The sequence below is a fragment of the Leptonotus elevatus genome, chromosome 18 (genome assembly GCF_054856555.1).
Source record: "Leptonotus elevatus isolate MCC_2025b chromosome 18, RoL_Lele_1.0, whole genome shotgun sequence".
Lineage (NCBI taxonomy): Eukaryota > Metazoa > Chordata > Actinopteri > Syngnathiformes > Syngnathidae > Leptonotus > Leptonotus elevatus.
In genome coordinates, this window is record NC_141256.1 from 5,081,665 (window position 1) to 5,097,458 (window position 15,794).

Below are 15,794 nucleotides of genomic sequence, written 5' to 3' on the forward strand. Positions count from 1 at the left end.
TAATGTTCCGCATAATGAAGATGTATTGTTGCCCCCCTCAAACAATACTGCACACTGTCTTTTTCTATCGTTCTTCTCTGTCACTGCAATTAAGACAACAAACCTTTAATGTTGTTTTAGTACCTGGTCATGGACTACTATGTGGGCGGTGACCTGCTCACGTTGCTCAGTAAATTCGAGGACCGACTGCCCGAGGATATGGCCAGATTCTACGTGGCTGAAATGGTGCTTGCTATTGACTCTATTCACCAGCTTCACTACGTTCACAGGTGAGGAGCTAGTGCATTGTGTATCACAGGAAGAAACCCCATGTCTCTCATTACATATCAGAAGTTTTTTTTTATTGTTTTTCTTGATACTCGTGCAACTTGAGGTCAATAAAGGAGAAACAAGGTTTCTGCACGGTTTGTCAGTAAGCAATGAGAAACTAAAAACGGCATTGTTAGTTTTTAGACTGCATGTTTTGTGACTACACTGAAAAGAGGAAAATTTTGAATTTTTTAATGTTATGCATCATGAAATGTCAGAAGTCCCACACAGATGAAACAGTCTGATACCAGCAGCTGTGTCTCTCTTGACAAAAGTCTGAAATTAATTGGCTAATATCATAAAACATTTTAGCTTCTAGTTAATGATTCAACAAAACCAACAAAAGATTTCAAATCAAATATTTGCACAGAAACATTAAACTGCTCTTACATTCAAAGTGGTGTTGATGTGCAAGATCGCCAACACTTATCTTACAACTGTGTTACTGTTTAGCAGAATTATTTTGTATTAGAAATGTACATTAAGAACAGCTTTTCATGAATATTTTTCTTTTAATTAAGCCGTCAATCCTACTGGTGTTTTCTTCCCTCATGATATTCCAAAAACATATCACGTGCGCATTATTGCATGTGGGACCCAAGTGTTACCTAGTACCTATTTCTTTCTGCGCTACATCGGCTGTAATAAAATTATTAATCACCAATAGTTTTACTATCCAGCTGCAGTGATTATTTGATTTGAGAATCAAATCTAGGGAGACAAAACACTAGCTCTACAAATTATCCAAAGGAGGTAAAGGGTTTGGCTTGAAACTGTGTAAAGGACAGAACAAAACATGTTGCAGCCGGAATGCATCGCTGCCGGCTGCTGCTACTGCCGCCGCTCTGTTCCAAAAGCAGTTTATTTTCAAAAGCCAAATGAAGAGAAAGAAGAGGGGGACTGGTGGGAAATTAGAGCCACTGATGGTAACAGTGTAGATCGGCAATTTGGGAACTCAGTCAAAAGAAAGTTCTTCTTTCAAGCACAATCGCGGTACCTGTGGTTGCGATATTGCAAGAATGCTCTGCTACGTCTGTTTAAATGGTGCGTGCAAACTATACCTACATATGTATAATGTATATATCTGTTAGGGGTGTATTGACGCACAAACATTGCAATTATTTGTTTGACACGTGCCTTGTCTTTGATGTCATGTTTTGTGTGTCATTCTCGGTACAGCATGGGGACAAATGCATAGGCTAAATTGGCTTTTTGTTTATTTGTGTTTTTATTATTATTATTACTAATAATTGTAATGTACAAAATCTGAAAATAAGATAAAAATAGGATAATGTTACATTGTGGTGTTTGGTAATAAGTTAAATGAAAAATGTTGAAATACATATAAAATAAGCCCTCAATAAAATATGTTCAAATAAAAAAATAATTTCCCACAGATTGGTAACAGCTTTAAACAAAACTTTGTGCAGCATTAACAGTTCCAGCATGTACTGTGATGGAAATTGTTATAGCTTTGACCCGATCTGAATTTCTAGGGAAGAAGAGGCGGCTTGAATGCTGAAGTCAGTTGTGTTTTGCTCTAAGGAGATTATATTGTATTTTTTCTTTTTTTAAGAAAATATAAATCATTTTTGTCAAAATAATTGACATTGGATAATAACCCACGGTATACCCACAGCACATTATTGTGCCATGACACACTGGTTGAGAATCACTGACTTAAACCATTAGAGGGTGTGGCCCACTTTTAAAGCAGATGCCTATTGTACAAAATGTGCAATGTACAGAATGACTTGGAAAGGACTTTAACATGTTCTTCGTGTGCTTGCCAAGTTGGCTGTCATCCTTGTCAATATTAGCATAGAGTGAGCCTGAACAAAGTTTCAGGTTTCAAGTATTGTTTAATACTTGTACAACTTGTACAGTAACAAGGAACTCTGACATTGCAAAAAGAGGCTGTCACTCAAGAAAATGAAAATTTCAATAAAAATGTGTAAACAAGTCTTGTGATGTTATTTGTGCTTTGCCACAGTAGTGCTGGTAGGCAGCTAACATTAGTGCCTAACTGGCCAACAATCATGCGAATCATGTCTATGCTAATAAAAATCACATGATGAAATTATCTTGCCTTTAAAAATATTGAGAGGAAAATCTCTTGATTGAGTTCACACTGGAGGATTGCAAACCTCTGCCCTATAGTGAGTGACAGCTGCATGGGACATTTGATAGGAGACAATTTCAAGTGTTTCACTGAGCTATTAGTGCAGTGCTTGTTCCCCAGTAACACCAAGTGGAATGCTCCAGCCCACCACCCATTTCCAGATCTGTGCCCACTCATCAGGAATTTGATCACTTATCATCTCACAGATTTGAAACTTTTGTGAGAAGCTGGTGGTATTATCATGTTGTCTGATTGTCATTGTTTTAGAGTTAGAGAGTAGAATCCACCACGTTACAGTACAATTTGGAGACAGATTGGTACTGGCCTTTCTTCAAGTTTCACTTGTCACTTACTCTCTCTTTACTGGAATGAAAGTACCGGTAGTGCCTTGACTCACAAGTTCAATTTCCTATCCATTCTCATCATTGAAATGAATGAGAACTACATTCATTTGTTTCAAAACCCTAAAAAAAGTCACTTTTTTTTTTGTTATGGGTCACATTCATGTGTTGTGCCTTTAAATGGTGTGGCCGAGAGCGCCTTCTCCTTGTAGCTCATTTCACCCTCTCTCCCTGCCATGCACAGTAGAGCTCTGCTGTAGCAGTCTGTTTGCCTGTCCTTAGCCGAGGTTGTTACAAAACCTTCATCTTCTCAATAGCTCAATCACTTACACTTTTCACTTTGTTGGGAGCCATAGGAGAGATAATTTATAGCAGAAAAAAGAGAGACAGCACAGCGCACATTCTGAGTGGATGTCAAGAAGCATGGTTGTTGAATCCAAGCAATACTTGTCCCAAACATTTGTTAGTGAACTGAGGTTCCATTTAAATTGACCCCCCATTTAAATTGACCCCCCCCGCACTTCATGGAGCAACATAAGGTCTGAATTGCACTTGTAACTCAAATCATTGCTTGCAAGTTTGGGCGGCAATCGGCTGAGTGGCGGCTAATTTGGGTCACTAGTAAGTCAGGTTTCAGTGTATTGTCAAATGGGAGCGGTTAGTTTGATGTCAAATAGGTGTCATGAATTTTTTTTAACTGTGGATGTAAATTCAGACTGATGTGATCATGTTTTGGCCAATCGTGAAGTTGACGTTTCTCACATAGATACAAATGTGAGAATGAAGAAAGTGAATGGGGAGCCACTAATTGTATGTTGTTATCTAGGGGCTGCTTGCTGTGGGGGCTGGTAGGAGTAACAGACATGGAAGAGTGGAAGGAAAGGAAAAGGAACAGGAGGTGGGAGGGATGATGCTGTTATCCTTGAAGTCCCCTTGTGGACTGTTTGGGACAGTAATGATGGGGAATGAGAGGTGTGTGGGTGTGGTGTTGATACGTCGCCCTATGTACTCACCCTGAACCCCTCCCCTTCCCTTCTCTCTCTATTTTATGTCCATGCGCTCATGAGAGAATCACACTTTTTTCCCCTTCTGTATTTGTTGTAGAGGGTGGAGTCAGTCGGGCACATCCCTTGAGGAGGGAGTGTTTTGCTGTCTGATCCCATCTGAGAAAGTGTGTACATGTGTGCGCGTGGCCGTAGGTGCATCCATGGAAGCTTGCCTGTTTATGTGTGTTTGGCAGCATGAAGACGAGGGTGTGCGTTTTCATCTTGGTTGTGGCGTGTCTACATATGAGGTCAAGCCTGTTTCCTATTCACATGACTAAGAAAAAGGACAATGTGGTCACCCTATAAATTACAAGTTCTTGATGGTCATTGAGTAGAAAACCATCCCTTTCCTTCATCCACCAAGCAGACTTTATTACGTTTTTATCTGCAATTTAAAAAGTTGTGGTTCCAACGTAGAGCAATGATAGTCTGATTGTTTTCCCCTGGGGAGTCACAAATGCAGTGGATGATGTTGCAGTGTCCAAGGATCATTAATGGTCCCATTCTTTGTTTTGCAATTGTTAACCTGCACACAGTAGTTGACTTTGGTATATCTGGTGTGCGATCGATTCCACCTGCCCCCATTCACAAGCTCCCTGTGATGAATAGGATCAGTCAATGGTGTCTGCTGCTTTTCTTTTCACCCTAGTGAGGATAGAAAAAGGATGGATGGTCTTGGGTTTGTAATGCATTTTAGATGTGACGACAATAAAAAGAGATATTCACTATTAGATTATTAGCACACAATGACCTCAAGTGGTATTATTTGTACACCAATTGTATCTTTTATTGACAGGATGTTGGCATAAAATGATTGAGATTGATGTGGAGACAAAATAAAGCGTGGCTGGAAGAACACCCCATTTTTGTTAACCATCGCCCAGCTCCCATGAGAGACTAAATGTGTGTTAGTCAAATTAAGTGTGTGCGTGCGTGTGTATTCAACGGTCAGTGATCTATCCATGTGGCCTCACAGAGGGGCCTGACAAATGTTTCAATAGCCGATGAATAACTCACGTTGGCTTAGTGCTGCCTAGTACCACATCTGTCTGCTGTGGGTTTGTATGGCAGAGAGCAAAAGGCCTATTCTGCCAGAATGAGAGGAGATGTGGGGGTTGGTACTGAGGAGGGTTTTCCATGTGCGGACGGATAGAGGGAGATCTGTGCTGATGACAATGTTGGACATCATTCCAGTCATGAAATGTCCTGTGTGATAGTAATCCTTTGTGAGTAATATCTGACTGAAGGTTTGTGTTGTGTGTAAGATGGTATATGTTTTCCTGTTAATGACAGGCCCATGTGTTTTATTATTGATCAGGACCATGTGTCTCTTTGTGGCTCATCGATCTACAAGAGAATGGCTTTATATCTCTGTGATTGGTATTGCTATTGCTAATATTTTAAAGGCACTACACTTTTTACCGTTGATGCTAATTGATCCCCTGCTTTGACTGATATTCATAAGAGAGAGTGACTAACAAAATAAGAAAACAAGTTGAACCTTATTAAAATGATGCACAAAATGACTCCAAAGACCATTTGCTGGATCGCTGTTGTTCACAAATTTACGATTCTGCTTTCCATGATCTAATGACAATTTGAAATGTTTTGGCGTCTGAATGTGAATAATAATATTGCAATGTAAATCAACATAAATATATATGATATCCTTTTGTTAACATGTACAGTATTCAGATTTTCTTAACATTAAGTTAAGTTCTATACAAATATTCTCAATCATTGACAATACTATGTTGGTGGTGTTGTTTTTTTAAAGATTTGGGGCTGTCAAATGTAGTCCTGGTTTCCTCCCCTGTGTCAAGTGGTACCAGAGGTCACACAGTCAGAACAATTGCGTGCCTAGATTCATGTGAGACATCCTTGTCTGTGCAGCTTCCTGTGCGCGTGCGCATGTGTGTCTGTGTGCGCGGGCGTTACACGCGTGCATGTTTATTGTCAGGCTGCAACCAGATGGTCCTCCCAGATGGATGGTGTGTCTTAGAAGAGCTTACCTCCCTCTATTCTAGTCTCTGTGCTGCTCTTTAAGACCACAGGAGTCTTGTGACACACTTGCCCAATTAACTGGACTAACTAGCCTAGTATTAGCTTAGCATTCGCTGTTGGTCTTACAATGTGTGGAAGCTAGGGTGTGCTGTGTGCACGCAAGCGTCGCTGGAGGCGTTTGTCCTGAAACCTTCACTGGTGACCTAGCATCAGTCAGGAGTGAGTAAGAAAATATTAAGTGGAGCAGCAAAGAGTACAATTAAGGACAGTAAACACAATTTGCCATGATTAAAGATGTTATTAAAAAGTTTATTGGTAGCAGAAACAACAGCAACTCCCTCAACTCGTGGTTTTGTCCATTGCTAAGTGGCTAGTGGCTACACACACAAACTATGCACGCCCATACGCACACGCGACTGCCACTACCCCCCAAGGAAATCTGTGGAATGGTCAGACATTGACAAGGCTTATATTTAACTATACGCTATTCACAGCAATGAGTTCCGCCAGCTGGATACTGTCGATTTTAAGGCATAGTAGTAAACCTGACTGGAGAGGGCCATCTTGGAAAACGCTAAACTGACAAATTGTGCCTGGACTCTATCACGTAACAGTAGCTGTGAGTTACACAGTGTAGGGTTAGTGACTGGTCTAGAATTGGCAAAATTGGACATCCGGATGGATTACGCCTTGATTTGTCATATGGTTAAAAAAAGCATAAATAAAATACTAGAACATAGCCAATGACAATAAAACTAGCCAATAATTTAGTTTCTGTCACTGTAATTGAAGAAAGTCCTGCTTCACAAAAATAGGATGTTGGGAATGGGAGCAAGATATTTTCTGGATATTTTGCCTTGATTTAAATCCAGGCGTTCTTTTTGCGCAGAATCAGTTTTGAAGGCTTCATTGCCTCATTTGCAAACTTATCACTATTTTACACAGAGCTGGCTTGGTGTGTGTGAGAATGACCTTGAACAATAAACCCGTATTGTAAGTAGGATAGCTGATATTATCTCTTAGATGCAACTTTCATTTTCTTAAAAATCTAGGCTCTCTTCCTCGCTCACAATTTGCCTTTTTCCCCCCCTCTCTCCGAAAAAAGCTCGCCAAAGAATTTTTTTAATATATTTTTTTACTGCTGCATCACATGACCTGGACGAGTGGTTTGATATGTACTGGGGCAAAGGTGGACAGACTTGATTTTCAAAATAAAACTCTAACTTTAATGATCAATGCAACAATTTTTCTTCAGTCTCTCTGTGCAGCCTGGTATCAAATGGCCCATGGAATGTTAAGAGGTCCGCTACCCTGTGGTTGGTTACCGTTGCTGTAACCTCCCTTTTGTTGGTTGCAAAAATACATGCTCTACAGTTTGTGGGAATTTATAGTTACTGCGGCTCAACTTACTTGGGAACAATTTGTTTCCTTGTAGTTTTATTACTCTTTTTTTTTTTAATCTCTTTTTTTGGGGGGGGGGGGGGGGTAACAAGAAAAAAGTCACCCCTTGTTACACAGATCTATTTAGAAATGCAGAAAAGTACTTGAGTAGAAGCAATGAAAGGAAAAATAAACATTGAGGTGTCTTAACTGCAGTAGTGGTAACTTCTACTTTATACTCCAATTAATCTTGCTGACATAATCTACAAACAATATTATAAACTTGTCAGTTTAAGGGTTGCAAAAAAAGATGTGTGTTTAATCTGTTGACAGGAGGTTTATAGTGAGTGCCCTGTGAAGAACAATTTTTAAATAATTTAAGTAAATGCTCATTCTGGGCTTGGAGTTGGAAAGTGGGTTCATGTGTCATTGTTTTATTTTGAAGACTGGATTTCAACTTTTAATGTCTTAATTATTTGACAGTTTGTGTTTTTAATCTTCCTTCAGGGATATAAAGCCCGACAACATCCTATTGGATAGGAATGGCCATATCCGCTTGGCTGACTTTGGTTCCTGCCTCAAACTCATGGAGGATGGAACGGTATGCCAATGCTGATGATGCAATTTTTTTTGCAGTTAAATGAGTTAATGATTTTTAACTTTAGTCATCTCTTTAAAAGGGACTAGCTGCTATTATTCTGATCATAGTGAACAGCATGTTAAGGTTGTTACTTCTTTGTATAGGATTTGTAGTCATTGACTCGTGTTGCTCATTCTAGGTCCAGTCCTCTGTGGCTGTGGGGACACCAGACTATATCTCTCCAGAAATCCTCCAGGCCATGGAGGATGGGAAGGGAAAGTATGGACCTGAATGTGATTGGTGGTCCCTGGGTGTCTGTATGTATGAAATGCTGTATGGAGAGACCCCCTTCTATGCTGAGTCCCTCGTGGAAACATATGGCAAAATCATGAACCACAAGGTGAGCTGATTTGACAGGACATCTATTTGTGATTTTCATGTTTGATTTAAACCCTTGAGTTCATCTAAACTGTGCTGCTTTTACCATATATGTTTTTTCCAGGAGCGATTCCAGTTCCCTCAACAGATAACAGATATAGTTTCAGAGGAAGCAAAGGATCTCATACGTCGGCTCATTTGCAGTCGAGAGTACCGAATAGGACAGAATGGGATAGAAGACTTCAAGCTGCATCCATTTTTCTCTGGTACAATTTATTTCTAAATTAGAGCGTGAACATTAGGTAGCTTTACTCAGTAACGTTAACCAAATAATATCCTGCCTGGTGTAAAGCATCAACAGATGGCAAGTGTCTTTCTTGGAAAGTACAATTTCAGCATTGTTGAAGCAAGTATTTTTTAATTAATCACTCTTTTCCATGCTCCTCAAGTTTATCGGTTATCTGTGATTTCCTTAATATATACAGGCATTAACTGGGACAATATCCGCTTGTGTGAAGCCCCTTACATCCCTGAGGTCAGCAGTCCCACAGATACCTCCAACTTTGATGTGGATGACGACTCTCTCAAGAACTCAGTAAGTCTAAAGTTTGTCATTTGATGACCCCATGATTTCTGGCCTTCATAATGTATTCTAGGGCTGTTAATATTAGTCAACTAGTCACAATTACATTGACAATTAATTATATGATAATAATTATAATAATGATAAATAATAATAAATAATGATACGAATAATACATGCCTGCGACCCTATCAAGGATAAGTGGTTCAGAAAATAATAATAATAATAATTATTATTATTATTATTATTATTATTATTAATAATATTATTATTATTGATGTTTATTTTGTTTAAGATGAGTTGAATTTCCAAAGATTTTGTGCAGTAACTGTTATTCGGCTCAGCTGTGACGTAACCGGAAAAACAGATCATGCCAACCACCGGTAATGGAGTTAGAAAGTTTTTGTGCATTTCCTAAAAATCCTAAAGAAGAATGCAATGCAAAACCTGCAAGACAGAGATTGCCTTGGATCAAGTCTGTCATGCACTAGCATGTAAACAGGAAGCACGTTGTGGCTGATTCAATTTCTGTCTCGGTAAACTAATTGGCTAGTTAGCTGCTAAAATTACTGTCAGTGGTGGTGAGCTACTCGCTTAGAGCTGTTAATGTTATTTTAAGGCTGACGATAATGATTTCATTAGCCTTAGTTTGCTGTTTAGCAGTGTTTGATAAAACATTATAACCAGTCCTAATGTATTAATTGTTTTTTATCTGCAGGAGACCATGCCTCCTCCCTCTCACACTGCCTTTTCTGGCCACCACTTGCCCTTTGTTGGCTTCACCTATACTAGTAAATGGTAAGTCAACAAGTGAAAGCAGTTTGTTAAAGTTAAAAGTAATTGTAGGTCTATCCGTGGGAATGCCACCCTTATCTCTTCAAGGCTCAGTGATAATGGTCTTTTCCACTCTTTTTCTTCTTCCAGTTCTCCCATCACGCTTTCACTTGCTCTTTCAACTCTTAAGAGTTTTGCGTCATGTCACTGTTAAGAGCCCACGGTTCCGCTTTCATCTACTTTGATGTCTCTGACTATACTTGTAAAATGAAATTACCAGGCGTGTAACCTTCCGAATAAATAATTTTAATCCAGCAAACTTTGCTTTCAACAACTATGATGGCTGTAAACTAGTCAATTCATGCTTTAGTTAAATATTATTGCACCATTCAGTGAGCCAATTATCATTTTACCAACTCAAGGCAGAGACTTCGTCATTCTCATCAGAGGTGGAAGGGCGGTAATCATTTACCACTAGAAAAGGGCCCTAATTTCACATCTCAGGGAGCCACACCCTCTGACGCTCATGTGAAAGTCAGACTATCAAAAGTCACAGTGATCACTTACACAGTAGTCTCAGTGATTTCCTTGTTACTGATAACTTTGATGGCTTTACAGAATTGTACAGTAAAAATAGAACCTACAAAATAGATATTGATGTTGCTTTGTGGGTACTTCTATTAGGAGATTCTTGCATTAAAAAAGTGAGGGCGAAGCTCTGCCACTTTTCACTCAGATAAGCTACTATAATATGAATCAGCTGATGTACTGTAAATATTTTTTACCTGTTACATTCCAATTGGGACTATTTGATAATTAGCTTTTGTTGTTAAATGTAATTCTTAGAATTACAAATAAAGCAGTGAGATATCGTCAAATTTGATTTTTTTTTTTAGTTCTCTCAGCATCTTGTGTATTTTAACTTCTCAAATTACAAGTTATCATGGTGTCTATTGCATATTAAACTTCTTCATAAACTTTTTCTCAAAATTGTTAATATCTATGGTACCACCAAGCACTTCACTTCCATTTAATAAGTCAGGTTACTTAAGTCCGTCAAAGAACGAACAAAACTTATCTGAGCGATACTGCTTTTTGGCATGCCGTCACTATCGCATCAGGGATATGAGCTACTTCTGAGCAACTTCTTGCATACTGATTGATGCGAAAGGCTACCAGTTGGATGCACACTTTCTGAAGTAGCAACTTTACTCCAATTACTATTAATCCTGCTAATAAATAATGGCATTCCTCTGTGTGATTTATCACAATATCAACAATGATTTAAGAAGGTAGGAAACAAATATCAATATGCAACGCTTTATTCCTATAAATCTCAGTTTTTACACTTGTAAAACTTTCCTAGGAAATCACTATGTCCCAACACTTGATGGCCACCTGGTGCCCCTGGACACCATGTTTGTGACCTTTGGTTTAAAGGGATGTGAAGTCTGTTAATTCGTTGTCAGAGAATTATCAGTTATATGAGAGCAAAAACACCGCAACAAGTCTGAAAAAAATACTGTTATTTATAGGCACTTAATAAAAGTTTGAAAGTGCTGTGCAAAAGAAATATGCTAATTTGACCCATTCAATACCATTTTCTTCCTCTTAAGCACATTCTCTGATCGGGGTTGCCTACGACAGCAGTCAGGTGAAGCAGGCAAGGTGGGTCAGGAAAAACTTGACAAAGATGTCCAGCGCCGCTTTGAGGACAGCCTCGCGGTAGAGGCCTACGAGAGGAGGATCCACCGCCTGGAACAGGAGAAACTGGAGCTGAACCGCAAAGTTCAAGGTGAGGGAGGAGGATCTACTACTACTACTACTAAAATATGTATATATAAATGAGCTTAATACATTTAATTAGAGTTCACTAGAGTATCTATCTGTTGAAGGATATATTGACTTTGCAGATTTGACCAAGACGGTTCAAGCACATAAGCACCCAACTAGTGAAGGCCTTTTGAGTGCCAACAAGGAGGTGGAGATCAGAAGTCTAAAGAAGGAGATTGACAGCCTCAGGAAACAAATCGCTGGTAGGACTTCATGATTTATATATTGCTAATTTCAACTGTATGTAAATCTAATCCCTTAAAACAGCAAGTAGGGTGTTTTGCAATTCGTTTCCAGTGTTATCTTGTTGTCTGTGTGTATGACAGACTCAGGCAAACTGGAAAAACAGCTTGAAGATGTGACAATGGCTCATCGAGAACTCGAGGACTCATCCAAACATGTTAAGATGTTAGAGAAGCAAATAAAAAGTCTCACAAAGGACAACGATGACCTGATGAAGGTAGTACAACAGTTGAATTATGTTTTAGGCTATGTTCATACTGTAGGTTTCAATGCTGAATTCTGACTTTTTGGTCAAATCCAACGTTTATCTTATTAGTGAACCAAACATGTTCCCAAAGTGACCCCCATGCGCAGAAGGAGACGATGTCACTCACAATATAGTGTTTACGGAAGTAAATAGGGGCTTGTCTTTTTATCATCTCATATCTACAAAAGAGAAATGCAGGAGGACGTAGAAATATTTTGGAGAAATGAGGCGAGGCTTTTCAATCTCATTTCATGGAGACATCTATTAAAGATAACGTCATGTCATTGTTGCGCGTAATAATTGAACCGTCTGCAGGGCTGAATTATTTATTCACCACAAATATCAACTTTCTGCTTCATATTTGAAGTGGAATTAAATTAAAGTCAAATATAAACATTGTTCCTCAAAACAAATTTGCAGATTTAGGCTTTTGATGACATGTAGGTTGGATACATACGACCTGTCTTTTAAGACTGTGTTTGCATTGCAGAAAATCCAATGCGGATCTAATCTAGGACCGAAAGTGATCCAGGTTGAATTAAAGGGAACCAGGTTGGATCTGAAAAAATCAGATGCAGGTCATATATTGGCAAAAAAATACATAAAAATCTAATTTGGTTCAATTTGCCTGCAGTGTGAAGGTAGCCTTACATAATGAGCGTTATTGTTCGGACAAACTATTTTGAATTAAAATACTTTGAAGTATTCAGAGCAATACTTCATTGCTGAAAAATTGCATCATATATTGTTTACTTTTCATGTTTGTGGCTAGGACCTTGTGGAATCCAATGAGAAGTTGAAGTTGCAGTCAAAGGATCTGAAAGAAGCTCACGGTCAGAGAAAAGTGGCCGTGCACGAGTTATCTGAACTCAACAAAGGCCTCTCAGACCTCAGGTATAGCCTCAGATTAAACAGACTCAACATCCATTTACATGAGACCAGAGCGGGTATTTAAATGACAACAGTGTTTTTAGCCTGAAAACACGATGCTTAAAGTGGAAATTAAGATGTATTTACCATTTTCATGTCTGCACTGTCAAATACAGCAGGACAGTATGTGAAAATGGAAAATTACGTGCACACACTACTCATAAACAGTTAGGCATATTTGGCTTTCAAGTGAAATTTATGGAAATGTAGAAAGTTCATGCTACAGTGATAGCATAATCATGAAAGTAGCACATTTAAGAAGGATGCACTGGTGATTTCCTCATCTCAAACAATTTATTGAAAGAAAAGTTAACAATGGTGGATACACCACAATAAAAATATTAAACTTCTCAATTACTCGTCATGTGCCCTTAAGTATCAATTAAAGCTTGACAACATGTCTCATGCTGTTCACAAGTGGACTCATTGTCTACTGAGGCACGGCAGCCGTCAAGATCATTGAGGTTTTGGGGTACAGTTTCCAGCCTTTACACAGCGACTCAGCTGATCCAACAGCTTCAATAAGATTCAGGTATGGAGAAAGTGCAGGCCATTCCGTTTGAGGTACACCAGTCTCCAACAGCCGTTCCCTGATGATGCCTCCTCGATAAGATGGAGCATTGTCGTTTGTGAATTTTGCCATTAAGCTCCTCGTTAGACAGCAACTTCTGCAAAAAGTAGTGAAACATTTTAACAGTTGGATTTGCATTTTAGGCTTATCCTGAAATTTCACCTGAAAGCCAAATATCCTTAACTTTTTGTGAGTAGTGTATGTGTCTTGAGGTTTTGAAACAGCAATGGTAGAACATATAACTCATTCTAATGTTTGTGCTTACAACATTTACTGCAATGCTGCTGTCCAGCAGAGTAGCAGTAAACATGACCGTGTTTTCAAAGGACAGTTTCATCTGGATGGACAAGCAACTCGTGTATGCGCTATTTTATTTAATTGTTTTAATGCCAGCGACACTCCAAACCTGGCATACATTCTTACATTTTTGAAAGTCCAAGAACAGGCAATCAATTAAATTTTATCTGTGCATGAAACATTTTTTTAAAGCGCTGTTTTTACTAGTTTGTTCTGTAAGTGTACATACTTTACTAGTAAGTCGTATGAAAAGACTCAATCAGAAAGTTGCAAAGTAATTTTCTGACCAAACCCACAGGTCGGAAAAGCAGCAACTGTCTCGACAGCTGCGTGACAAGGTGGAGGAATCAGGGAGTCAAAACCAGAAAGTTGAGGCTCTGCGCCTTGAGGTGCGAAAGGCTGAGAAGGCCAGGAAAGAGGTAGTGTAGACTCCCTGTGGTTGCTAGCACACCCTGATATTGTCTTTACACTGATCAATGCACAAATCTGTCATAATTCACTAGAGTAAATCTAAGAAAATTTCTGCAAAGACTATGCAAATAGATTTTGTGTAACTCAATACCCCATCAGTACTTCACATCCATTTTTTTTCCATGTGTAGATAGTGTCAGTAATGTATGAGCAGGTAGCACTTTTCAAAGTCATTGACAGAAATGAATGTGTAACCATGTAATCAGATGGAGACTCAGTTGGAGGCGCGCGCGGCAGAGGCACTTAAGGAGAGGAAGCTGAAAGAACGTAATGAGCAATATACCCGACAGCTGGAGGAGGAGATGCAAAGGCTGAAGGTAATAATGCAAAACATCCATCACACATCTGCACAGCCATGAACCGTCATATGCTCAATAGAACAATCATTGTAATTGTTCATATTCAACATCTGCTATGATAATAGATGGTTAGATAATGTTTGCTATTTTGCATTGCATTATAATCTCAAGTGTATTAGGCTTTTATGAAAAATAATACACCCTAACCCATATCTGAACTCTTTTGTAAGTAATAAAGAAAAAATATCTCTTTCGGTGCAGTGGATTGTGCTGTGCCAGGACCTTCCATTGTTTTGGAGTTTATCACAGCAGGGATTTGTTTGTGTGATGTCGATATTGAAGATAGTTTGCAGGATAATGAGTTGTGGAAAATGTACAAGTACACTTGATGATGTCATCAAGTGGGACTTTAAGAATTTCTGCCCGAGTGTCCAAATTTTGGGGCATTTTGTAGACCACAGAGGGAAATATGAAAGGATGTGTAAAGGTCAAAATACATATTTTAAAGTTGAGAGTCACTGATTTATATTCCCACAACCACTTTCAAAATGCTTCAGCCTGTGTTAAAGTTTCTGTCACATTTGTTCAGACTCCATCATCTTATTCATCACTCCATCTTTTCCAGGTAAAACAAGTTGGCTCATTTGCTGCCCCGACCTCATCTGGCCCATCCCAGGTGATGGGACGTCTGCGGGGTGACCTGGAGAAGAAGACGCACCTGTACGAGGAGGAACTGTCGCGTCAAGAAGAACAACACAGCACTGAGTTGAATGCTCTGCGAAAGGAGCTGCATGACGCCGAAAGCCAGCATCTTGGCCTGCAGAAAGAAATCCTGGTGCTCAAAGACAAGCTAGAGAAAATTCGAAGAGAGAGGTCTTTCATCTTTTTCTTATTTTTCGTATTTTCCGTATTTACTGTCCTTGCATTTATGCCCCCTCTATTTTAGTGAAAACATTGTAACAGTCATTTCTAGATTTTTTTATGCTGTGAAGGTTTATTGGCTTTGCAGCGCTGTGTATGTTGTCTTTTTCAGTGATAAATACAAGTGATCTTTACATATATTTATATTTTAAGTCTGTGTCTGGTAAATGCATTGATTTAATTTCAATGTATTATACATTTCAAATCACAGAGGGGAGGTCTATGTATTTTTTCTGCATGGATTACATCACACAAACAAGCAAGTTACACGCATGCAAGCAAGGGAGAGTAAAAATTGTGAAGAGATTTCTTAAAGTAGCACTAAGGAACTTTTCAACCATCATAAAATATTTTCATAACTCTTCTGATGAAACATTGACTTAAAACTAGTTGAATGGTACTTTTGCCATGGCCTGAATTGGTCTGTATCATTATTACTGGCACGAAGCTACTTTGAGAAGGATG

The 15,794-nt window shown here is 38.9% G+C and overlaps 1 protein-coding gene across 7 annotated transcripts in view; it reads left to right on the forward strand.

Moving 5' to 3' along the window:
* cdc42bpab (CDC42 binding protein kinase alpha (DMPK-like) b) overlaps positions 1 to 15,794 on the forward strand; it is a 73,945-nt gene that overhangs the window by 36,249 nt on the left and 21,902 nt on the right. For all 7 annotated transcript variants that reach the window (XM_086061847.1, XM_086061848.1, XM_086061850.1 and 4 more), the window contains exons 5-17: positions 121 to 269; positions 7,710 to 7,803; positions 7,982 to 8,182; positions 8,285 to 8,426; positions 8,646 to 8,755; positions 9,462 to 9,541; positions 11,134 to 11,312; positions 11,431 to 11,553; positions 11,677 to 11,810; positions 12,613 to 12,734; positions 13,937 to 14,057; positions 14,316 to 14,426; positions 15,034 to 15,281. In XM_086061847.1, coding sequence (XP_085917973.1) covers positions 121 to 269; positions 7,710 to 7,803; positions 7,982 to 8,182; positions 8,285 to 8,426; positions 8,646 to 8,755; positions 9,462 to 9,541; positions 11,134 to 11,312; positions 11,431 to 11,553; positions 11,677 to 11,810; positions 12,613 to 12,734; positions 13,937 to 14,057; positions 14,316 to 14,426; positions 15,034 to 15,281 — 1,814 coding nt within the window. The remainder of the gene's footprint in view (positions 1 to 120; positions 270 to 7,709; positions 7,804 to 7,981; positions 8,183 to 8,284; positions 8,427 to 8,645; positions 8,756 to 9,461; positions 9,542 to 11,133; positions 11,313 to 11,430; positions 11,554 to 11,676; positions 11,811 to 12,612; positions 12,735 to 13,936; positions 14,058 to 14,315; positions 14,427 to 15,033; positions 15,282 to 15,794) is intronic.